Genomic DNA, 24,588 nt, shown 5'->3' on the forward strand with positions numbered 1-24,588 from the left:
GCGGCGTGCAGGGGTTGCCGTGTCACCGCGGCTGGTTTGCCTCTTGTGTTGAGATGGAGCCCGCCTGGCTGTGTCCTGTGGGGGTAGGGGGGGTCAGCGGGCCCAGCCCCTCACCCGCTGGTACCTGGGGGCCTCTTGGGTCCACCTCCAAGCCTTTCCTGCCCACCCCCGCCTCCACACTTTACTGGGCCGCCTCCTGTGGCTTCCAGGACTGCATGTTGTGAGCTGTGGGGGCCACACTGACTTAAGGTGGGGGGTGGCACGTGTGCTCAGTGGCTTCCCGAGGTGTTAGGAGGGCTCTCCGCACGCGGCCTGCTGGCTTCACCTGGAAGACTGGGGTACTCATGAGTTCTGCGTCACACCCCTGCACTCTGGCTCAGCTCGGCCAGCCCCTGCCTGAGGGGCCTGCGCCCTTTCACACACAGTCCCCTGCTTGGCACAGGTCCTGCCTGGCCCCCTTTTGTCCCAGGGGGGTTGTGGTCCCTTTCTGTCCACACCCTGCTTCTGCCCGGCCTGGGTCATAACCTAGTTTCGGCCACAGGCGGGTGCTTCGGGCCCAGGTGGACGCTGTCGTGTTCGCTGCCCCGGGCCCCTGGCCCTCGGTAGCCCCCATGGCCACAGGCGTTCTGGCCAGACACTTAGTGGTCAGCGCCGGGGGTGCTTGCCCGGCCCAGATGAGCCCAGCTTTGAGCGACAGGCGGGGCTGGTGGGGCCTTCCCCCCTTGGCCGGGGTGTCTGGGTGGCCTCAGGGCTGAGCAGCTGGGCCGGGGAGGGAGGCTCCGTGGAGTCTGGCCTGGACGGTTGCCCAGGGTGGGGGTGGGCGTTGTTGAGTGGGTGGGCTGCGGCCAGGCCCGGGGCGTAGCTATTCTTAGCAGCAGCGTCATTTGTCTGTGTTCACATGTGGCTGATGTCCCCCAGAGACCTGCCCTGGAGTACTGGGCGACCCCATAAATTCCTGGGAAAGTCGTCCTCCGGGCCTGCGGTGGAGGAGGGGCGGTGTGCCCGAGCTGAGGATGTGTGGGCCAGATGTTGGTGACGCGGGAACCTGAGGGGCTGCCTCCTTCCCACCCAGGTCTGGGCGCCTCTGGGGGCGACGGCAGGCCGGTGGGCAGAGGGAGAGAGCGGGCAGCCTCTCAGGACAGGCCTACCAATGGCTCCTTGAGGTCGTGGCAAGCCCGGGGATGGGACCTTCCTGGCCATACCCCAGGGGGCTGGGAGGGTCCCCTGAGTGCTGGGTGTCTATCAGGAGACAGCCCGGGCATTTGGGGTCACCACAGAGCAACATTGGCCCAACTAAGAGCCCGTGGCTAGCAATCAAGAAGCCTTTCTGGAGGGGGTGGGGGGTGGGCTTTTAAAATTTCTAACGGTGGTGAACCCCTGTGCTGCCCCCCCCCCCCGCAGCTGCCGCCTGCCATCCCACTCTGTGCACAGATGCAGGGAGTCGGCCCCCCCACCCCGGTCGGGTCCCAGTGTGCATTGGCCCCAAGTCCCACTCAGTGTGCAAGGGTGCAGGGAGTCAGCCCCCAAGTCCCACTCAAGTGTGCATGGAGGCAGGGAGCCAGCTCCCGAATCGGTGGTCACCCAGTGTGCGTCCTTTGTGCCTGGCCGCTGTCCCTGGGCGGGAGGTCAGGGCTGTGTTTTGGGTCTCTAGTTCTGGGCTGTTGGTTCAGTGGGGCAGTCACAGCCCCCACTCAGCCTGCAGCCTCTGACACTGGCTGGGACCCCCATGAGGGGCGGAGCCCTTCCTCTACCCCTCCCCCTCCCCCACCCCCTGCCGCTGCCGCTGCCGGGAAGTGAGGCCAGATGGGGAGCTGCATGGGATGGAAACCACGACCTCCCGGGGCGCCCAGAACTTAGCGAGGAGGAGCCAGCAGAGGGGCCGCCCTGGGGCGGCAGCCGGGAACCGCAGAGCAGGAAGGGTTTGCTGGGCTGCGGTTCAGCTCTCTTGTTCGCAAAACTCAATGGAGAAGAAGGAGCGGAGGAGGGAGCGGTTCTGAGCAGACCTCGCTGGCGCGGGCCCGGCTGGCGGCAGCCCAGCAAGCACAAATGTACCGGTTACGTCGGAAACGCACGTGCGCCTCCTCCGCTGGCTGCAGCCAGCGCCACTTCCCGTCCGCCGGCTCCGGCGGGGGCCCGGGGCCCGGGGCGTGGGGGGCCTGCCTTGAGCCTAGTGGCTGACTGGCTGTGACACCTGGGCAGTGAGCCCGCGCTCTGAGCCTCGTGAAGCCACGTCTCCAGGCCCTGGAGCTGCTGGCTTTGCTCACGTGGTGGTCACAGAGGGCTCTTTCACTCGTGGCCCCCACAGCGGCCTGCGCGCAGCTCAGGTGTCCTTTTAACAGAGACCCAGAGGTGGGCTTGGCACAGGACACTGCCCGGCCAGCCCTGCTCAGAGTGCACTTGCTGTGGCTGTCCCACGTCCCTCGCAGCGACCCCCCCAGGAGCTCACCGGTCTGGGCCCTCAGCCTCTGTTCCCTCCCCTCACTGTCGTGGTCTCCCCACACTGGGCGCAGTCCCGCCTGCTGGTCCCCTGCCGACACCTGCACCATTGCCTCTTCTCTTCCACATCTTGGCATCAACAGCTTCTTCCAGGGAGGCTGCCCTGACCACCTGTTCTGAAGTCGCACCCCCACCCCGGCCCGCCCTCCCCCACTTCGACTTCTCCCTGCAGCACTGGCGCCCTCTAACACCCCGTGACCATCCCGTCTCGCCTGCTGGGATGTTGGCCTCGCGAGGGCAGGAAGCGGGGTCCGTTACTCTCGTCCCAGCACCTGTCACACAGTCGACACTTGGAAATCGCGGTGGACACAGGCAGGGGCAAGCCCTGGCGGGCAGGAGGCGTTCTGCACCCTGCCTGTGTCCCTGTGGGCGCTCCTTCGGGCCCGGCTGGCTGCAGCGCACACCGGCCACGTCCCGGGGACTTTGTGTGCTGGGACGCTCTCGAGAGCCAGGCCTCTGTGCGTCTGCTGAGCACCCGGCGTCCCTGCTGAGGGTGGCCGTCCAGCACCTGGCGGCTTCCCCGGCTTTTACAGTGCTGAACATTGACATGGCGAGGTGTCAGGGCCCAGGTGCCGTAGCTGGCATTTCTGCAGTGTCTTGACTTCCAGCCCAGGACGGGTTCTACCTCTGAGTCTGGAGCCAGGCAGGCGAGGACCCCGGGAGCCAGGCAGGCGAGGACCCCGGGAGCCAGGCAGGCGAGGACCCCGCGAGCTGGTCCCTGGGGGCGGGGAATCAGGCCTGTGCCTGCAGGGCTCTCTGGGGGCAGCTGTGTTGCCCTATCCTGTGCCCGGCAGCCTGCGGTGCTCCTGGGGGTTGAATAGGGGTGGGATGTGTACGAGGGGCCGGGCCCTGGGGGCACAGCCGTGAACACAGCAAAGCAGGCGTTCACAGTGGTTTTTGTTGGGCGCCCGTGCAGTTGACGTGAGTTTGTCCTGTGAATGGGGCCTGCCTTGGAAGAGGCTTTGCAGGTATCCTCTCCCGGGGGGGTCGGCCTGGGTTACGGTGGGCTCTGCACGCACAGGCCCGCCCAGTGTCATTAACGGATGGGAGGACACAGGGGCACAAGCCCTAGGGGCCCAGGCAGAGGTGGGAGCTGGGGGACGTCGAGGGAGCGGGAGCCGTGAGAAGCCAGAGCGGCCATGAGGTCACCCCAGGGTCTTCCGAGGGAGCACTGCCTTCGGAACCAGGACACGAGAGTCCTGTTGGGTGCAGCCGCCCAGTGCGTGGTGATGGGGCACCTCCAGGGCCTGTGGCGCTCCCACCCCGGGAGGGCTCTGTCGAGCGTGCAGGTGCCGCCTGATTGTTAATGCTGAGGCTCTCCCACCTGCCGCAAGTTCAATGTCAGTGCCCATTAGTTCCGAGAAAATTTCAGGCACGTTTGCTGCAGACGGCTCCGCTGCCTTCCGTGTCCTGGCAGCTGCAGGCTGAACGCGCCGCGGCCCCCACCCGCCGCTCCCTGTGGAATTCCACCTCCCCCGACCCAGACCGCTGCTGGTGGCACGGAGATCTGTGGAGTGTGTCCAAGCGCCGTGGTCCTGGCTGTCCTGCGGGGGTGGGGGAGGAAGGTGGAGCCCGAGGGCCCGAGAAAGCTCCCAGGGCTCCCAGGTGGGGCGGGGGCTGGCGGAGGCAGGTGTGGTGGCTGCTGGCCCGTGCCTCTGATGGACAATGCGTGCACTGAGTGCCTACTGTGTGCCAGACCCAGCGGGAGATCCCAGGATGCAGCCAGAAGCAAGGCACACAAGGACGCTGGGGGCCAGCCTTGGGGAGGGCTGTGGGGTGGCCAGGCGGTCAGCTTGGGCTGTGGCCGGGAGACCCCTCACTGTGGGCCAGCGTTTGCAGTGGCCATCATATGACTCATGGGCGGCGGGTCGCTCTGGTGCTGTGGTTTGTGGCTTGACTTTGCAGAGGGTGGCTGGGCACCAGTCTCCTCACTCTCACGGGACTGCTGTCTTCCCAGCCTTGCTGCGCCAGCCTCGTTGAGCACCTGCTGTTCACGAGACACCTCGCTCGGGCCAGGGTCCAATCTCTAGGCGCCAGTCCGCAGCTGAGGCTCGGAGCTGCAGAGTCGGCGCCTGCCCGGCATTCCTGCCTCTGCCGCTTCTGGATCCCTCTCCCTCTTCTCCCCACAGTGCCTGCTTGTGGAGCCCTCTGCCCGTCCCCGTCACCCCCCTTCCGTGGCTCTGAGAGCAAGACCTGGCCACACCATGGCCCTTGCCCTGCCCCCACTCCCCTCAGCGGGCCTCTCGGAGGGGCCTCCTGGTCTCGCCTCTGGGTGCTCAGGGGTATCCTGTGCCTGGAGCGCCTCCCCTCCCGTCTCCCTGGCTGTCTCCTGCTGCCCTGGGGCTGGGGTGGACTCAGGTTTCCAGAGTCCCCAGCCTTCACTCTCGGTGGTCACTGGCCTCATCTGTCTGGGGCCTGGCCCTGTCTGGGTCACATCAAGCCTCCAGCACCTGAGCTGGGGCCAGGCTGGGGTGCTGACGGGTCTGCGGGGGAGGAGCGCTGGCCCAGACTACACCCCCAGAGGACAGCACCCCCATCCCTCCTCCTGCTGGACCCCACCCTCAGGGCCCGGCCCAGTGCCCTTGGCCTCCGGCACCCTGCCTATGAGGAGGTCACGCCGCCGTTTCCCCTCGGCATTCCTGCCCCACCTTGATCGTGGAGAGTCGAAGCTTCATTCTCTCCCGTCCCGTGTGGTGCACCCTCCGCACGCGCCCTTCACTGTCCGTCTCGCTGCCGCTCCTTTACCCGCCCCGGCAGCCAGGACCCCACCTTCTGCCCCGTGCGCGTTCCTGCTGTGGACAGAGCACGCCGGGGAGCCGTGCCTTGGGCGTCCCTGTGGCTCGTTTCGCGCCTGCCTTTGCGGCGGGTGTCTGAACTCGGTTCCCTCTGTGGCTGAGTGGCAGTTCCCTGGCTGCCGGGAGCTGTGCCGTGCTGAACATCCAGGTATTCTGTTTGTACCCTGTTTTCAGGTCTTCTGGGTCTCTGCCTAGGAGTGGAATTGTCGGGGTCGTGGTAACTGTGTTTAAGATTTGAAGGATCTGCCAAACTGTCTGCCCCCCCCCCTTTTTTTGGTTTGGCAACATTGTATCAGGTTCTAGGGGGTGGAGGTTGGGCATAGAGAGCTTGCGGTGTGTGAAGGAAGCCTCCAGTCACCTGGTCCCCAACGGCCTCGCGAGGACACAGGGTGGGGACCCCTTTGAGTGGGCAGTGGCCTCCCTGGGGGCGGGAAGCCAGCCAGGCCCAGAGCCGTGCCGGGGGAGCTGGAACCTGTGCCCCAACCACCGTGTCCCCGTGGCTGCTTCCCGCAGCAGCAGGCACAGGGTGCAAGTGGGAGTCGGGGCTCCGGGTGGCAAGTGACAGAAACCCAGCTTGGGCTGGTGGGGCCAGATCCCCGGCAGCAGTGCCCGGCCCCGAGTGCCGCGAGCAGGCTTTGATCTGCCTCCAGCCAGGCTGGCGTCAGCACAGATGGCGCTCCCCGTGCACCGTTAGCTCTGCCTTCCCGCCGGCTGGCACTGCTCCTGGGCAGGCTCCCAGCGTAGGTCTCCCAGCAGAGAGCGCCTGGTTCCTGGTGCTGCCAGCAGAAGCCTCAAGACTGACTCTCATTGGCTCCCATTGGGTCACATGCTCACCTCCTAACCAGTTGCTGGCCTGGGGGTGGGGAATGGGAAGCTGATTGGCCAGGCCAGGATCATGTGACTGTCCTGGAGCCTGGGGAGGAAAGCAAAGTCAAGTGTGCACTGGGCGGGGGGAGGATGGACATGGCCATGGCCCTGGGGCCACCACCTCTTACTCCTGCCACCTAGCATTGCCGCAGCGCTCCCTGGCCAGCTGATGACCAGGATGCCCACCCCGGGAGTGGGCAGTGCCCAGCTCAGGGCAGGGGCGTCGTGATGCTGTTGCGGGGAGCTGGGGAGCATTCTGGTCCCCTAATTACCCCTGCCCCCGGCCTTCCTCTCTGATGGCCGTGTCCAGGTGCTGGGCTCTGGGGGCGGGGACGTGGGGGGTGACGAGGAGTCTGCAGGTGGCAGGGTCCCCTGTACTCACACTTTTCCAGAGTGGGGAGAGGGAGACGGGGGCCAGCGTGGCCCCTGGAGCAGAGGCCCGGGAGGAGGGCTGTGGGAGCCTAGAGGGTCTGAGCCCTCCCTCCTTCAGGGTCTCCCACCATGACACCAGTGGACCACAGCTTGCAGCTCTGCCCAGTGTGGCCGTGGGTGCTGCTCTCCCTGCGAGGCAGCTTTGTGTGCCCTGGGGGGCTGATTGGGGCCCTCCCTCCCCGCCCCAGCTCTTGTCCTGCCCTCAGTTGCTTCCGTGTATGGCCCTCGGTGTCCTGATCCCTCCACCTGTGGCTGGCTGCTGGGCCAACCCCGTGTCTGATCCATCCCACGCCATTGATTACGTCATCTTCCTGCTGAGGGTAACAGGGAGGCCCATGCGGCCTGGCCTTGCTTGGGGTCATGCTGTGACCTGTGCCTGCACTGGTCCTGGCCGCCACCGCCCAGGTCACTGTGTGCGCCTCCCCTGCTGGCCCTGCTTCTCGGGACCGGCCGAGTACCTGCGTCCGAGCCGGCAGGTGCTGTCGGAGACTTTTGTCCTGAGGCTTGGAAAGCCCTGGGAGCCGTGGTGGCAGGGAGGGTGGGTGCTCCAGGGGGCTTGGGCACCATCTGGAGGGGGCCCCCACCGCGTCGGGGTTCCCATGCCTGCTGGGCAGGGGCCATGTGGCTCGGGTGGCCTCTGCTGGCCGGCTCTGCAAGGCCGCAGCCTGTCTCTCCGTGCTGTTGGTGAGCAGGCACCCGCAGAGGGAAGTGGGTCCAGGCAGGCTGTGACGTGGGGCGCTCCCTGGGGGCTCGGGAGGAGCCAGTGGCCCCAGGACTGATCTTGCTTCTTTGTTCTTTCCGCAGGTGTCTGTGGTGTGGCAGCGTGGGAGCAGATGACGAGGACTGGTGTTTAGTCCTTGCTGCTGATTGAGAGTTCATCGGGGCCTCCAGTCCCCACCCCTGGATCCCCGTCGCCATGTCAGGGTCCACACAGCCTGTGGCACAGACGTGGAGGGCCACGGAGCCCCGCTACCCACCCCACGGCATCTCCTACCCGGTGCAGATCGCCCGGCCCCACACGGTAAGGGGGTGCATGTGTGCGCCTGGGGCCACCCCCGGGCCTTCTTCCCTCCTCTGGGTTCCTCTCCTTGGGACGTGGCTGCCGTGGCTCCGACGTGGGACGCCTCCCCAGAGGCTGCTGGTGTCTTAGGGTCTTTCCCAGGCCCAGGAGCACGTGGTCACGTCTCCTTCCTCCCATTTTAAAGCTGGGACGATAGAGGCTGCGGCCGGCTCCTTCTTGAGTTCACACTCAAGTGTGGAGCGCCTGTTGTATACACCTGGTTCCCCCAGGCTTTTGGATGGTGGTGGCTTCCCGGGGACTCCAGTCACATCCTCCTAAGGCGCTGAGGCCCAGGCTGTGCCGTGTCCTGGCTGCTGACCTGGGGCCCGGGGGGTGCCCGCCGGCTTCTCACTCGCGCCCTCTTCTGCTGTCCAGCGGGGCCCCTGTGTCCTGCCTCACCGTTGCTGTGTGGTGTGACCAGGGGAGGGGGTGGGGAACACTCTGGGTCCACTTTGCTGGCATCTATTTAGTTCCTACTGTTTGCCGTGTTCCTGGGTACTTGCCAAAGGGCTCTGAGCCCTGACTCTCCCCCATTTGACCTCTTGGCTACGTAGCACGGGGAGGGGAGGCCTGGCTGAGGCGGCCGCTGACCCCGCTGGCCTGCATGTGCGCCTGCGTGTGCGGGCGTGTGTATGCGTGTATCCTGCATCGGCCCTTCCCTGTGAGATGCCTGGAGGAAGTGGCATGGGGGGGCCTTTCCATGTGTGTGTGCACGCGTGTCGGCTTAGCGTGTGGCTGGTGTGGCTGCTCCCTGTGAGTCTCTGGGAGGAAGTAGGGTGGGATGCCCTCGGCTGTGAGCGGGTTGTTTGCTTGTGAACTCTGGGGTCCGGCCCTGGGGAGTCCAGGGCGCCCTGGCTGCTGAGTGTGGGGGCCCTGGGCGCCCTGTAGAGGCTGCTGAGTGTGGGGGCCCTGGGCGCCCTGTAGAGGCTGCTGCAGCAGGTGCCAGCATTGGGGGTCGCTGTGTGGGGAGTGCACCCTGAATGGAGCCACGACAGCCCCCCACCCCTGCCCTGTGCACGCGTGGCGACTGAGGCTCAGCTTACGTCACAGGCGGCAGGTTCCGCCGAAGCCGTGCCGAGCTCCTTGTCCACGTGCCTGTGTGCCCGGGGCCAAGGACCGAGCGTAGCGGGATTGCCGTCACAGTTGTCACGTATTGTCCTCATCAGCCCTATGGTCACCCCGAGTGCTCGTCACGGGGTGGTTACTGCAGGGCAGGTGTGCCAGCGTGGGCGGCTGAGGGGCTTAGCCTCTCTGGGCCTCAGTTTTGTCATCCATAAAGTGGGGCAGCAGCGGCTCCCTCTCCAGACTCCGAGACGCCTTCAGCGGCCCCACGGACTCAGTCTTCTCCTGCCCTGCGCCCTGGCCCAGCCTCCACCCGTGGGCGCCGCTCCCTCCTCAGCTGGGCCCTCAGTGACGCAGGACGTGGTAGGCCAGGACCAAGCGGCCACTGCCCTCTCCGGGCCAGAGGCTGAGGTCAGGGGTGAGCAGGGGAAGCTGCAGGTTGGAGTGTTCTGTGTTTGTGTGGGCAGCCGCCAGGCCTGCTCCCCTGTGCCCGCCCCAGACTCCCTCGCCTGCCACTCAGGCAGCTGGGACGCGGTTCTGGGCACCCGAGGAGGGCTCTTGTCCTCCTGGGCTGTGTCCAGGGCCAGAGGAGGTGCACGCTGGGGTCTGTTGGGTGGAGGACGCCCACGGCAGCCCCCACCGCCCGGGCCTTCCCACTGGCCCCTGTGCTGGGCAGGGTGCGGCTTGCGAGCTGCCGTCTTTGTGAGGCCTGAGCCTCGGGAGGACAGGGAGGGGGCAGGAGCCCCGGCTGTGTGCAGGGTCGGAGACGATCCCGGGGGGGCTTGGACAGGGAGGAGGCAGGAGCCCCGGCTGTGTGATCCCTGGGGGCTCGCCCATGGCAGGGGCGGCAAAACGCTCTTGCGGCCACGGGTGGGCGTGGCCACATGCCAGTTGCATTGGATGCTGGACTGTGCCTGGCTTTGGCCCTGGGCCTGGTTTGCTGCCTCCTGCCTGGGGTGAGTGTTTGCCTGGCTCTCCGTGGAAAGGACCAGCCTGCTTCATTGCCTTTGTCCCGAACCGAGAGGAGAGGCTGTTGTGCCCACGCGGGGACTGGCCGGGGCCCAGCTCAGCAGCCCGTGTGCGGGCCGTGCACGTGCACGCTGCGGCAGGTGCAGCTCCGAGGGTTTGTAGGCCTGCGTCGCTGGGGCAGCAGCCTTGTGGGCCTCTCCTGCAGTGGGGGAGACGAGAGTCGGGGCCTCCACTCTGTCCTGAGGACCTCTGGGGGGTCTCTGGCCCCTCCTGCAGCTCCAGGCTGGGCTGCACCCTGGAGAGGCCGTGAGGGATGGTTTGGGAGCCTCGCGTGGGGGAGATTCTTTGATTTGTTCAGCCGGTACTTAGCAGGCACCGCATGTCCTCTTCTAAGCCCCGGGAGCGCAGCAGTGAACAAACAGATCAGCGTGTTCTCACGGGGAGCAGAGAGCCGAAGTCGGGGAGGGCAGTGGGGAGGAAGCCTCGCGGAGACGCCGGCGTTGGGGTTGGCACCGAAAGGCAGAGGAAGGGCCAGGCTCATGGACGTCTGGCTAGGGCGGCACCAGGCTGAGGGTGTGGCACGTGCAAAGGCCCAGAGGTGGGCGTGCTTGTGGCAGTAGCTCCATCATTCCGGGAGGGCCCACGAGGCCAGGTCCAGGGAAGGGCTGGGCTCTTCCTTTGCGCCCGTGCCCCCAGGCCTTTTCCAGACCCCTTCTGGGGTGAGCACCCCTCTCTCAGCCCAGCCACGGGGAGAATCCTTCCAGCCCCTGCTCGTCCGTCCCCAGAATCTAGACCCAGCGTCCCAGGTCCAGCTGCCCCAGCCCCTCGGGGCCTGGCCGGGGAGGCACCCACTGGGCTTGCTCCCGGAAAGCGGCTTGTCCACGGTCGCCCGAGGATTTTGAGGGACTTGCTGACCAGCAGCCCCCGTTTCCAGCTCCTAAGGCCACGGAGGCCGGACTGGTGCCGCCCGGGCGTGCTCAGCCTCCTGCCCGCTTTGTGCAGCAGCCCTGGACACACGTGGAGAGGCCGGGCCACTCTCCCCCGCCCCAGGTTGGGTTTGCCCCCGCCTGTCCCCCCGCGGGAAGCTGCCTAGCCTCCGCTCCCGGCTCTGCCATGCCTCCTTGCTGGGGTTACCATGGCAGCCGCCTCGCGGGGTGCTGCAGGATCCGCTAATTAATAGAAAGGAAGTCTTCAGCGGCAGGTGCGCGCAGTAGGTGGTTTACAGGCGCCGGGTGTCGCTGTGGCTGTCACCTGGGGCCCTGCCCTGAGATGAGGCCGAGGGCTTCCAGCCTGGGCGAATTCAGGTTCCCGGGATGCCTTGTGCCCACCTTGGCCAGCTTCTGTCGGGCTGTTTCCTGGACAGCTTCCAGGCATCCCTGGGGAGTGTCCTGGGCTCAGCCCCCGGCACCGACATCAAGCCCTGGGGTGGGGACCAGGTGGACACCCGCAGTATGGCCCGCCCGGATGCTCCTGAACCTGGGAAACTGAGGCCGTGCCACGTGCCTCTCCCGCCCAGCTGGCAACGGAAGGCGCCGTGCCGGGAGCCTCTCCGGGGACGGGACTGTCGGTCTCCGGCAGCTGCAGAGCCCGCTGGTTTCCTTTCACACCTCTGCGTGTGCGCCTGCTCCCCTCCCCTCCTCACCCTTGCTTCTGCTTCCTTCTCCCGCACGTGGGCTCGCAAGCACCTGGTGTCTTGTGCTGGACGCCGGCGGGGAGGGCTCCTCCCTTCCTGCCTCGGTCTCCGGGCAGATCCCCGGGGCGAGACGGGGGCTTGGTCTGGGAGGTTCGGAGGCCTCCTTCCTTCAGGGTCAGTCACCCATTTCAAAGACGAGGAAGCTGAGGCTCAAAGGAGTTGAGTAACAGGGACCCAGCCTTACAGCTGCGTCTTACAGCTTTTTTCTTTTTAATTAATTTATTTGAAAGAGCAAAGGACGAGACAGGACACACATGCACACACACACATCATCCATCCCCTGGTTCATTCCCCAAATACCCGCATAGGCAGGCCTGGGCCAGGTCGAAGCCAGGAGCCTGGAACTCCATCCTGGTCTCCCATGTGACAGGGACCTTAGCACCTGGGCCATCCTCCACTGCCTTCCCAGGTGCATTGGCAGGGAGCTGGATGGGAAGTGGAGCAGCCGGGACTCCGACCAGCTTCGGGAGTGGGGGCCGACCACTGCACCTCCGCGCCGGCCCCGTCTGCCGCCGATTGCTGCCACGCCGAGCTGCTCGGGACGCCCTCCCCGCAACGCGTCCGGCTTCTGAGGTCCCCATCACACTCGCTGTGCCACCCCCAGGCCCCCAGCCTCTCGCCTTCGTGTCGTGTAGGGCCTGAAACAGATACGTTAACACACCCACCCAATGTCCTTTCTGATCCCCTTAGCAAAAATAACGGCTTTAAAATGAAAACCCAGACAACTAAAGACAGACTCGATTTTTGTAAAAAATTGGGAAAATTACAAGTAGATGCCAGGAGGAAGCTAAGTCACCTGCAGTCCTGTTCTCTGTGGAGCCATACCCGTGTCAGACATCACTAATCGATTGCCACTCACCGTATGACTGCGTGTTCTAGGCAGACGGAACTAATCTTGCGTGAGGTCCGCCTCCTTTCTTGTTTGTTGTTTCTTTCTTCTTTTTTTTGAAACACTTAACGCCTCTCAAATCAGGTGTACTTGGCGATTGGGGAACATATAATTTGTTGATGTTTGGCTTCTCCTGGAGCATGATGGGGAATGTATTAAAGAAAAACTGACGCTGCCATTGTTCCAGCAATGGGGGAGACTTTGTGCAGGGCTGTTGCAGCGGGGGGGGGGGGGGGGGTCAGACTCGCGCAATAGGGAGGGGCGTGGCGCTCGGCCCCAGGTCCAGCCTGCCCAGCAGGGGTGGGGGGTCCTGGGTGGAGAGTTCCTTCCTGGGGGGAGGCGTCCGGGCGGGGCCCTCTCTGCTCTGACTCCTCCTGGGGCCCTCCTTGGAGGGGCCGAGGCCAAGGCCCGGCATGAGGACGGCTCTGGAAGCTGGAGTCTGCCCAGAGGGGCTTCCCTGCCTCCTGACCACCGCCCGCACGTGCATGGTCCTGGTGCGGGACTGGGGCTCCCGAGCTGGGCGCTGCATATGCGGCCCGGTCTCTCCAGACCGCAGGCTGCGTTGTCTATCCACCCCCCACCCCGCCCCGCAAGGGGCGCTCACGTGGCCGCCTCCTTTGCTGTCCCTGGTCCTCTGCTGCGTGCTCCCACATGTCTATGTGCAGAGAACACACGTGGCTGGTGTGTCTGCCTCCGAATGCTGGCTTTCCCAGGGTGCTGTGGGGGCTGAGGGGCTTGCGCTCCTGACAGTGGCAGGTGGGAGGGCGGGAAGTGGGGGCCGGCTTCTGCCCTCGCCTCTGCCTGGCCCGTCCTTGGATGCCATGTTCCCGGCAGGCGTGTGCAGTGGTTGGGGCAGGTTCGCCGGTCTTTACCTGTCTGTGGCCGAGGGCGGGCCATGGAAGCTCTCTGGGCTCAGTTGTTCCATCTGTAGACTGGGCACAGCTGCAGAGGACGCAGCGGCTCCCGGGGAGGCTGGGAGGGGCTCAGGCAGCCTGTGCTGTTCTTACTGGGGAGTGGCCGCAGTGCCGCGCCCTGACCACCGGGTCTGGGAGGGCCCGGGGAGGACGAGGGTGTGTGTGCTGGGCCTTGCCAAGCCCGTGCCCGGGCAGCCCGTGCCCATGCCCTGCTCATTCACTGCCCCACGGCGTCTGCAGGATGTCGGGCTGCTGGAGTACCAGCACCGCCCGCGGGACTACGCCTCGCACCTGTCGCCCGGCTCCATCATCCAGCCCCAGAGGAGGAGGCCCTCCCTGCTGTCCGAGTTCCAGCCCGGGAATGAACGGTGAGCAGATGCCGGCGCCTCCTGGCTCGGGGCCACGCAGGGCCTGGGGGAGCGGGGTCCGCAGGTGGGGGCATTTGCCTTGTCCTGGGCCACCGTGACCCGAGGGAAGAGCTGTGTGGCCCGGGCTCCCAGCGTGGACTCTCCACGGGCCTCTGTGCCTGAGGGGCCCGGGCAGAGGGTGAGTATCCACACGGGTGGGAGCAGGTGCGTGTCCTGGCTGGGAGGGGCGTGAGCACGCCCTGGGCACGAGGAGCCCCTGCCCTCCCCCCATTGTCCTCTGCTCTCCTGCTGCCGGCAGAGGCCCTCAGCTTCCTGCCCGTCCAGGTGGGGGAGCCGGGGGCAGGCCCTGGCGGGGAGCGTGGACGCCAGCGCTGAGATTCGGAGCCCTTGGCCTCATCCTTTCTCCTCCCTTCCCCAGGAGCTGCTGGAGGCAGCTGGGGTGGGGAGTGTGCCCATTTCCTGGAAGGGGCAGCTGAGGCTGAGGTGGGGGCAGGGAAGGGAACTAGAACCCTGAGACCAAGACTGTCACAGTGCCACAGGCCCTGGTGGGGAGCCCACCGCCAAGGGTCCCCTGGGAGTGGGTGGGGCCGGGGCACTCAGGCAGGAGCGGATGCAGGTGCAGGGAGACCCAGGGATCGCGCTCGAGGGCCTGGGTGGTTTCCTGGGGCCGCCGTTCCCCAGGACCTCAGTCTGACGCGTCCCTCCGTTCTGGGGCGAGGTGTCAGCCGGGCTCTGCTCCCTCCGGGGCTCCGGGGGAGGCCGCTCCTGCCTGGCTCCCAGGTCCACACCCCTGCACTCTCACTCTTGCACAGGGCTTCTCCCCTGCCACCGCTCTCACACTCTTGGGAGGACAGCGGTCATGGGGTTTTGAGCCCGCCCCCATCCAGTGTGACCTCAGCTTAGCTCAGGGCCATCGACAGGTCCCTTGGAGTTTGGGGACACCATTCAGCCCAGTGTGGCAGCCTTGTGTCTAAAGGAAAAGCCTCTGGCTTCCGGCCACACTCCTGGTGGTGGCAGAAGGGATGTTGGGGTCTGGCACATGAGGGCCTCCAGGGAGGGAGCAGAGGGGGTGGTGCCCCCTCCCTGCAGGTGCTGCCAGCTGCACCGTGGTTGGCAGCATTCAGCCAGTCTGCACTGACTGAGCACCTACTGTGTGCCTTGGAGACCGCCGTGAGCCATGCAGGTGAACGGCCGTGCCCTGGCGTAGCAGACATGCCGGGACCAGCTGGCAGCCAGCAAACACCGGTGACTTTGAGCTGAAAGATGGCAGGGCTGGTGGGAGGGGGCTGGCGGGGCCAGGGACTCTGCACATCTGCATTGGGGCACAAAGGCGGGGAGGTGGCTGGGGAGGGGGTCTGGCCCCAGCGGCTGTCCTGAGGCAGGAACACAGTGGTGAGGTGAGCAGGGTCAGGGAGGTGGGCCTGGGGTTCTGGGCTGGGGGTGGGGACTTTGGGTCCCACCCTAAGCAAGAAGGAAATGCTAGAGAAGCCCCCAGGCAAGGGCAGTGTCCGGAGGCGAGGCGGGGGGGGGGGGGGGGGCAGGCTGAGGGCCCCTCCCTGGGAGAGCGAAGTGCAGTTAAAGAGAGCTGGTCCTAAGTGATCAGGCTGCGCAGGGGACTTGCGTGCTGTGATTGGCTAGTGATGCCTGCCTGGCCGGGTGATGAGGATGTGTGGTCATCGGCCTGCTCAGAAAGCCCGGGCAGCGTCTGAGTCAGGGCGGGGCGGCGGGTGGGGGAGGGGAGCTCCAGATTGTGCCCTTGCCGCTGGGGGGTGGGGGGGCGGCTGCTGTCTCCCAGTGTCCTCTCCACGGAGGCAGCGCGAGGGCGCTCCTCCCAAGCTTCAGCCGTAGGGCTGCGCAGCGCGTGGTGTGTGGGGTGCCCCATGGGATCAGTGGGGCCCCCGACTCTCCCGAGCCTCGCTGCCCGGTGCAGTGACACGTGCCTTTACCGCCCCCAGGTCCCAGGAGCTCCACCTGCGGCCCGAGCCGCACACGTACCTGCCCGAGCTGGGCAAGTCGGAGCTGGAGTTCATGGAGAGCAAGCGCCCGCGCCTGGAGCTGCTGCCCGAGCCCCTGCTGAGGCCCTCGGCCCTGCTGGCCACAGGCCAGCCCGGAGCCTCTGACGACCTCACCAAGGTAAGGCGTTGGTGTGCGGGGCGGAGGGGCCCAGGCCGGGGACAGGGCCCCCCACAGGGTGCCCAGAAGCTGGCAAGGCCAGGTCTCCTGGCGGCGCCCCAGAATGGGCCAGATCGGGAAGAGGGTTCTGTTAGCGGAGTCCAAGTGTGGGGTTCTCGTCTTTTTTTTTTTTTTTTTTTTTTTTTTTTTGACAGGCAGAGTGGACAGCAGTGAGAGAGAGAGACAGAGAGAAAGGTCTTCCTTTGCCGTTGGTTCACCCTCCAATGGCCGCTGTGGCCGGCGCACCGCGCTGATCCGATGGCAGGAGCCAGGAGCCAGGTGCTTTTCCTGGTCTCCCATGGGGTGCAGGGCCCAAGCACCTGGGCCATCCTCCACTGCACTCCCTGGCCACAGCAGAGAGCTGGCCTGGAAGAGGGGCAACTGGGACAGAATCCGGCGCCCCGACCGGGACTAGAACCGGTGTGCCGGCGCCGCTAGGCGGAGGATTAGCCTAGTGAGCCGCGGCGCCGGCCGGGGTTCTTGTCTTGGCGCAAGAAAGAGCTCAGGTGTGCAACAGAGCGGCGGTAAGCAAGGTAGCCAGGTGTGTTGGGTGGGGCACCCACAAGGACGGATGGGCGCCTCTCCAGACAGAAGCCGAGAGAGAGAGAGAGCGCCCCGTCAGCCTGGGGACAGCAAGGTCACGTGGGCAAACGGAGAGAACGCAGCTGGCAGGCCAGGCGGGCGGCTCAGCAGAGAGCAGAGGGCCGAGCGCGCAGTCAGCCCGCGGCGTGTAAGGGAGGCTCCAGTTTTCCCCGCTGTTTCTCCTCCCCCGTCTCCAGGACAAGGAAGACTCCTCCCGGGTTTCACTGCTCAGTGCTCTCAGGCTGGGGAGCCCAGCTGGCACGGGCAGAGGCGCCCGCCGTGGAGGTTGGTTGCTCCAGGCCACCAGCCCAGGTCACCCATGTGGTGCTGAGGAGAGGACGGTCCTGGGAGGCTCCCCTGAGTGGGGGGCTGCGAGCGCCTCCCGAGTTACCAGGTCTGGGCAGGACTGTCCCGGGGGGCTTCTGTAGACGCTGTTTTCCTCGGCCCCTCTCGCGCACACAGGCCCCTTCCTAACTTCCGACCTAAGAGTTCCAGGTGGCCAGAGCAGTGGCCGTGTGGCCAGCTGGAGGGACCCCGGGGTCCCCGGGAAGTGCTGACGGAGTGCTGGGGTCGGGGTTGAGGACAGCCCTGAGGTTCCGTTCGTCGCTTGCTTTGGCCAGAGTGCTCAGAGGGTCCCCGAAACACTGCTCGGCAGGCAGCCCCCTGGGCTTGTGCTCCCAGCGTGACGGGGGCCAAATCCTGCCGGCACCAGGGAGGCCGTGCTTGCTCGGCCCCGGAGCCCCTGCTGGGGGCAGCACGCTGTCCTCCACGCGGTGGTCCTGGGCCGCGTTGGGAATCTGCAGCTGCTGGGCCTACGGGACCCCAGGGCGGGCGTCGGGCAGGGGGGAGCTGGGCCCTGTCACCCCTGGTCTCACCTGCGCACTTAACCTACCCAGCATCTTTTGATCTGGAGCCTCCGTGGCTCTGTCCCCGCCACCCTGGCCTGGCTGCTGTGTGGCTCCAGGCAGGGGGTTGTGCCTCTCTGTGCCCCGTTCTCTCCCCATTCAATGGGGGACTGATGGGCACTCCTGTGTTGTACAGGCCGTGGGGCAGAGTGCCTGGCTGTGAGCCTCGTGTCCCAGGCTGGCATGGCTGGTGGCTGTGTGGGCGGGGCTTCTGATGAGGAGGGATGACAGCATTGTGGACCCTGGAGGCCCTGAGGCAGGACTGGGCGGGCAAGGGCAGGAGGGGGTGTCCGGGCCTCCCCTCCTGCTCTGCGGGGCTCACAGCTGTGACGCCTGCACACCTCCCGGGTGCCCACGGGGCTGACCCTGGCCAGGCGCTGGGAACGGGGAGCCATCTGGGTGACCGGCAGGTCGGTGTGCTGCAGCCCCGTCACCGCCCTGGCCTCTCTGGTCAGCCCAGTGTCCCTCAGCTCCCGCCCTGCAGGTCTGCGTGGTTCCCCTTTGCCCAGGAATCCCAGGGAGGCGCGTTCTTTCTGCCTTCCTTCTTCATTCTCCCTGGGAGCCTGGGGCCAGCTCCGCGAGGACCCCCTGAGGTCGTGGCTGAGGGAGGTCCTCCCTGGGGCCTTCAGGGGTCTCTAGGCTGCATCGAGGTGCTCATGCTGCAGTCCAGGTCTGGGGCTGGAGCCAGGTCCTCCGAGATGGGGGTGGTGCCTTGGCTGCTGGCACCTCCCCCCGCCCCACCCCTTTCCTTCCCTCCTCCTGCTCACCCCCCCCCCCCAGGTGCCTTCCCAATGCTGCCTGCAGCCTCCCTCCTGCTGGAGATCCCAGGGGATTTCAGGCTCCTGGCCCTGTGGGCTGTTGTCCCCAGGCACTCCTGTCCCAGTCCCAGCTGTCCCTATCAGGTGTCTGCTCTGGCCAGAGGCTGAGCCCCTGCCGGCAGGGTCTGTGTCCCTCACTGTGGCTCTCTGCCACCCCCACCCCCGCACCGCCTGGGGCTCCCCCTCCCCACCGCCTGGGGCTCCCCCTTCCGTGCTCCCGCGCTGCCTGCGCTCCGTGTCTCTGGCTTTACAGGCCTCTGGTGGTCTCTGCTCCGTCTCTTCCTGTTCCCAGGGCCTGTGGGGGGCCCCTGGGTGGTGCGTGGCCTCTGCTGTAATTGCTGCAGGCTGTTGAAGCCATTGGAAACTCTGAGCCAGTGCTGGGCGGGAGGCGGCCTGGGAGGCCCGCGGTGCAGGCCGGGCTTTGCGTCTGCCTTGTGGAATTCAGCTGCACCCTGGGGCCGGCGTTTGCTGCTCGCCCTCGCGCCAGCTGCGCTCCATTTCATGTGAAAAACGCGCCCCTGCCCCTGCCTCTGGGGTCTGTGGCGGGCAGAGGCGTCCCTCAGAAAGCCCAGGGCACGTTGGGGTTGTTCAGGGCCCCCAGGCTGCCCCATCAGACTGGCTTGCCTAGTAAATTAAATTCCAGGGGCACAGCGTGGTCCAGCTCACCAAGACCCCCGGCCCTGGCCCCTCGGCCCCGCCGTTTGTCACGTGATCTCTGTCAGCGACAGAGCAGTGTGGGGCTCAGCCTCGCTGCTCCGAGGTTCAGGGGCGGCAGAGGGCTCCCTCCGCCTCTGCACGCTCCAGCCCCCGCCCCCGCCAGCTCAGGGCCTTCCTGGAGCCTGCCAGTGTGGCCCGGCCAGGCACAGACTGCGGCTGCCTGGGGCTGGCCCTGCCCCCTCCCCGGATCTGGGACCTCGGAGTCCCTTGCCGCCCCCACGTCTTTTGTGTCTTTTGTTTTGCGTAATGAGCTCCGCTCCGCAGCGCTGGCCTGAGGTTTCGTGCCACGGGCGGGCGGCCGCGGATGGAGAGCGGTGCCAGCTGCTCGCTGGCAGCCCGGGGCGGGGGCGGGGCCTCTGTGTGCCTCCCACAGGCTCGGGCGGCCTTCAAGGCCTGGTCGCCGGCTCCTTGCCATCCGGCTGCGCCTCTTCCTGGGGACTGAGGTGAGGGTCAGGTACGGTGGGTTGTTCAAAGTGCAGCTTCCCCAGGAGCTTCGTGTTTTCATGTGTTTCCTTTTATTTGGAAGGCTGAGAGACAGAGAGGTCGTCTCTCCGTTGGCTCACTCCCCAAATGCCTGCGACGGCGGGCCAGGCTGGAGCCGGGAGTCAGGCGCTCCACCTGGGTCTCGTGGCGGGTGGCGGGGCCCAAGCCCTTAGGCGTGCACGAGCAGGAAGCTGGATTGGGAGCAGAGGAGCCAGCGCTGGAGCCCGGCCACTCTGACATGGGACGTGCGTGCTCCAAGTGCTGTGTCGCATGCTCACCCCGTCGCAGCACGAGATTAACCCATTACAGTGGGCAGGTAGTGATGTAGGCTGTGCACAGCCCTGCGGCTGCCGCCACTGCCACCGCATTCCAGAGCATTCTCGGCACTCCGGAGGGAACTCTGGCCATTGTGGGGTCCCTCCCCGTCCTCCCCAGTCCTCCTGCCCCTGGGGCCGCGGGTGCTCTGCCCGTCCGTCGGCCGCCTCTGCACGTTCCACACCGGCCGCCAGCTCGGGGGCCTGCGTCTGCTCCGTCTCTCGGCACCCCATTTGCAAGGTGCGGCCAGCTGTGGCAGGTGTCGGTGCCTCGGTCCCTTGAGCGGCCCAATCGTGGCCACGCCTGCGTGGTTTCTCTCTCCGAAGGCTGATGGACACAGGCGTGCACTTTTGCTCACAGCAGAATCTGAGCCTTGAAGAAGCTGTGAGGAAGACGGCTCCTTGCCCCCAGGAGTTGAAGGGACAGGTGTTTCCGGGACTTCCCGACGTTCCCAGCAGGAGCTGAGCGGCCAGCCGGGGGGCCGGGGGCGTCCCGTGCCAGCCTTGCTCTTCAGCCGCTCTCCTGGCTTGGGTGGACGCTTGGCCCCAGAGCCCGCCCTTCTGCATTCTCGTCCCCATTCGCCCCGGTGGCAGAGCAGGGGAGGAGTGTCCTGCAGCAGCCCTGGGAGACCAGGTGCTGTGGAGTGCACCGGGGAGGGGCCAGCTGGTGTTGGAGGTGTGGCTCTGATTTCCCTGGCACCGAAGTGGGGTTGAGCCACAGGGCACAGCTTGTGCAAAGGCCCCGGGGTGGTAGATACGTGAGGCACTGCTGAATTGCTACGTGGGGACCGGATGTCCCCAGGCCCCTGCCCTGCCCTCCTGTCAGGCCCACCCCCACTGGCACACACATGCACCCTCATGAGCATTCTTTTTTTTATTTGACAGGTAGAGTTATAGACAGTGAGAGAGAGAGACAGAGAAAAAGGTCTTCCCTCCGTTGGTTCACCCCCCAAATGGCTGCCATGGCTGGCACCGCGCTGATCCGATGGCAGGAGCCAGGTGCTTCCTCCTGGTCTCCCAGGGCCCAAGCACTTGGGCCATCCTCCACTGCTCTCCCGGGCCATAGCAGAGAGTTGGACTGGAAGAGGAGCAACCGGGACAGAATCCGGCGCCCATGTGGGATGCTGGTGCTGCAGGCGGAGGATTAACCAAGTGAGCCACGGCGCTGGCCATAAATGAGCATTTTTTTTTTAAGATTTATTTATTTATTTGAAAAGCAGAGTTAAAGAGAGGCAGAGGCAAAGAGAGAGAGAGAGAGAGAGGTCTTCCATCTGTGGGTTAACCCCTAAATGGCTGCAGTGGCTAGAGTTGTGCCTGTCTGAAGCTAGGAGCTCCTTCTGGGTCTCCCATGCGGGTGCAGGGGCCCAAGGACTTGGACTATCTTCCACTGCCTTCCTGGGCCACAGCAGAGAGCTGGATCGGAAGTGGAGCGGTCAGGACTTGAACCCATATGGGATGCCGGCACTGCAGGCAGTGACTTTACCCTCTAAACCACAGCACTGGCTCTGTCGTGAGCATTTTTTAAAAAGATTTGTTTATTTTTATTTGAAAGGCAGAGTCAGAGAGAAGGAGATAGCGAGCAAGCGAGAATGATCTTACATCTTCTGGTTCACTCTCCAAATGGCCACGATTAGCAGCTAGAACTGGACCAGACCAAAGCCAGGAGCCAGGAGATTCATCCAGGTCTCCCATGTGGGTGCAGGGGCCCAAGCACCTGGGCCATCTTCTCCTGCTTTCCCAGGCCACAGCAGAGAGCTGGATCAGAAGTGGAGCAGCTGGGACTCGAACCCGTACCCATATGGATGCTGGCACTGCAGGTGGCGGCTTTTCCCGCTGCACCACAGCGCTGGCCCCTTGTGAGCATTTTTATAGGGGGTTTTCTTGCATACACACTTTTGTCTGATTTCAGGGCGTTCCAGGCCCTGGGTTCCTAGAAGGATCTTGGTTTGGTTCTTCTGCCCAGACGTGTGATTCTATGGGGGCAGCAAATGTGTGACCAGGGCCCCCCTTTCTGCATCGTCCAACCGCAGACTGCGTTGCGCTGTGGCCGTGTGGCCTCGGGCACCTTTGACCCTTGCTGTCCCTTAGTGCCCGTGCCTGGAAGGCGGGAGAACAATGGCTGTGACAGTGACCGGAGTCACGACTTGTGGATTGCTCCGCTCAGGGGACAGTGAGCTCCACAAGCTCCAGATCTGGCCCTCGGCTTGCTTTTGTCGATAAAGTTTTATTGGTACACAACCGTGCACGTTTACTGTGCGTGGCTGGCGGCTGCTTTCAGTAGGGTGAGCTCATCAGGCCCTCAGGCCTGAGATACTTCTGGGCTTGGTCCCTTATGCTGCCTGCAGGCTTTGCCTGGTGTGGGCCAGGCCTCAGGCTTGGCTGCCGCGTCTCTGCAGTAGGGGTGCAGTCGCTGGTGGGCTGGGCTCTGCTGAGCAGAGCGGCCCGGGCCACATTTCTGGGGTGGGGGCACTTTGGGGCCAATGAGGGACTTGGGCTTTTCCTGCCCTTTCCCTCAGGGCTCCTGGGTGTGAGGAGGGAGACTCTGCAGTCCAGCGCCGGCTCCCATGTCCCCACATTTCCCACAGTGACAGTGAGGCCAGGAGGCAAACCCAGAGCGATCCTGGCACTCCTGGCCCCTCTGGGCTCTGCTGGGGTCTTGGGGTGGGTGTGGGGGGTATAGAGAAGATGGCGCAGCCTCTGCTAGTAGGGGGCCTGGCTGCAGTTGTCCTGGGAATACTGCCCCCTGTGTCCTCGGTGCAGCTGCCGTGGGCGCGGGGCCGTGGCGGCCTGGCACTCCCTGGGGCCGCGGCTGCAGCTGCGGCTGGGCCTGAGGCTGGCATGGGTTCGGGGCTGGGTTGCACGGGCTCCGCACGCTCCACACGTGGACACTCAAGATCGCGACTGCTGGGGCGGCTGGGACTGTTCCTTCCCCCGTGGCACAGACGAGGAGCCTGCGGCAGGGTGCTGCATGGGGCAGAGCAGGTGCCCCGTGAGCAGGTGTTCCCTCTACAAGGGGCGCGGGACCAGGAAGCCCCGGAGACACAGCGCCGGCTCCCTCTTCCCTCGGGTGGCAAACACAGTTCTGAAAGCAGCCTTTTTCCGCGGAGGGCTGCCCTCGGGGAAGCCCATCAGGAACGTAGCTGGGGAATGACAGGCAGAGGCGGAGGCCCCTGCCACCCACCGCTCAGAGCAGGTCCCTCTGCACGTGCCGGCCATGGGCCATCGCGCAGCGTGGATGTCCCCAGCCCGCCCGCGGTGGATTGGGCCGTGGCTACTTGGATGGGCGGAGGGAGCATCGTGAAGAGTGACGGAGGGTGTGGGGGTGGGACCTGGCGGAAGAGGGGGTGCTATGGGAAAAGCGGGGGCTTCAGGGGAGCGCTGGGGCCTCATTGTGGAAGACTCCGAAGGACCTTGACCCTCGGAGGGTCTGTGGCAGGCGGGGCACCCGTGAGCCGTCCGGTGACTGGCAGGCGCCTGGTGTGCTGGGCTGTGAAGTCCTCGCTGGGAGCTGGGGTGCTCCGTGCGCTGACTCCATGCCCGCTGTCCCTCTCTCCCAGGACCGCAGCCTGACGGGCAAGCTGGAGCCCGTGTCTCCGCCCAGCCCTCCCCATGCTGACCCCGAGCTGGAGCTGGTCCCTCCACGGCTGTCCAAGGAGGAGCTGATCCAGAACATGGACCGCGTGGACCGCGAGATCACCATGGTGGAGCAGCAGATCTCGAAGCTGAAGAAGAAGCAGGTGCGCGGGCCGGGGGCGGCTCTCGGGCCCCACAGCGAGGGTGGTACCGGAAGCGGTGGTGGTGAGCGTGCGCCCACGCCCCCCAGTGCCGGGCGCCGCCTTTGCTCTCACCTGCGCCAGCCGGAGGATGCACAGTGCGGTGCTGTCCCCTGAGCGGCTCCTCCTTACGCCGTCTGAGTTTGTTCCGTAGGAGCCTCGGGAGGCCCAGCCCCGTCCTGCGTGGTGGCCGCGGGCCGTGTGTGCGCTGCGGTGTAGCTGCGGGATTGGAATTCTCAGCTGTGTGTCGGTTAAGTCAGTCTACACTCGCTGAGGCCCTGGAGCTGCTGCTGTCGGAGCGTGGGAGCTGTCGCCGGGCCGCACAGGTCCAGTCTTGGTGCCACGGTGTTCAGGCAGCGTGGGGCGGCCGTCACTCCCCTCCCCCGCCACGTGTGGCTTTACAAGCTTCACCTCCGGAAGCCTCGGTCCCCTTGACCGTGTGATGGGCACAGGCAGGCTGCCCCGTCCCGGGGTTGTGCGCAGGGGCAGGGTCGTGTGATTTGACAGCAAGCCGTGTGGTCGCTGTCCGAGTCACCGGGCCACGTGAAGAGGTGTTTGTCATGCTCCCCCCACGGCGCTGGCCTGCGGGCCGTTGGTGTCAGGTCATTGCTGATCCGCTTTCCTGGCTCCGCTCTGGCTCCCTCCCTGCTGCCCCCCAGGGCCCTGCTGCGGTCCCCTCCACCGAGAGCCTCACCAGCCTGCGTTCCCGGAGCGGCCGGTCCAGCCCAATGTGTGTTGCTGCTGGTTTTTGTAAATGAAGTTTGGTTGGCACACAGCTGTGCCCGGCTGTGTCCGTAACGCCTGGGCTGTGTGGGTCCTGGCAGAAGCCTCTGCCCAGTTGGTGACGTCAGCATCCTAGGATGCTGTTATCCTGCTCGCTTAGCCGTGGTCCCCCGGCCACGCCGGACAGCAGAGCCCTTGTCTCCCTGGCCACTGCCGTGCCCCTGGCAATGCTGGGTGCATAGAAGGTGCTCGCTGTTGTCTGCTGGCCACCCCTGGGAGGCTGCCAGGGCGGCGGGCTCATGCCGGGTCCCTCCAGACAAGGGTATGCGGGCTGCATGAGGGACACAGGCCCATCCCAGCCACGTGGGCCTGGAGTCGGGGCTGAGGAGAGAGGGCCTCCTGGAGGGGGCGCCTTGTGTGTTTTTGGAGGTTGTGTAGGAGCGAGGGACCTCGGGGTCAGGATTGGGGGACGGTCAGTGGGGCTTGGCCAGAGGTCAGAGGCCGCAGGGCTGGTAAGAGGGTTTCCTGTGAGGGATCAGAGGGAGGCCAGCGGTGT

General features: G+C 65.7%; 1 protein-coding gene across 39 annotated transcripts in view; it reads left to right on the plus strand.

The window, feature by feature from the left end:
- The window catches only part of NCOR2 (nuclear receptor corepressor 2), a 160,757-nt gene that overhangs the window by 45,398 nt on the left and 90,771 nt on the right, over nt 1-24,588 (plus strand). For all 39 annotated transcript variants that reach the window (XM_070066061.2, XM_070066057.2, XM_070066071.2 and 36 more), the window contains 4 exons: nt 7,395-7,611; nt 13,418-13,545; nt 15,501-15,678; nt 23,094-23,273. In XM_070066061.2, coding sequence (XP_069922162.2) covers nt 7,507-7,611; nt 13,418-13,545; nt 15,501-15,678; nt 23,094-23,273 — 591 coding nt within the window. In that variant the 5' untranslated portion in view covers nt 7,395-7,506. The remainder of the gene's footprint in view (nt 1-7,394; nt 7,612-13,417; nt 13,546-15,500; nt 15,679-23,093; nt 23,274-24,588) is intronic.

Source organism: Oryctolagus cuniculus, chromosome 21 (assembly GCF_051225735.1).
Source record: "Oryctolagus cuniculus isolate XC-2025 breed Fujian yellow rabbit chromosome 21, ASM5122573v1, whole genome shotgun sequence".
Lineage (NCBI taxonomy): Eukaryota > Metazoa > Chordata > Mammalia > Lagomorpha > Leporidae > Oryctolagus > Oryctolagus cuniculus.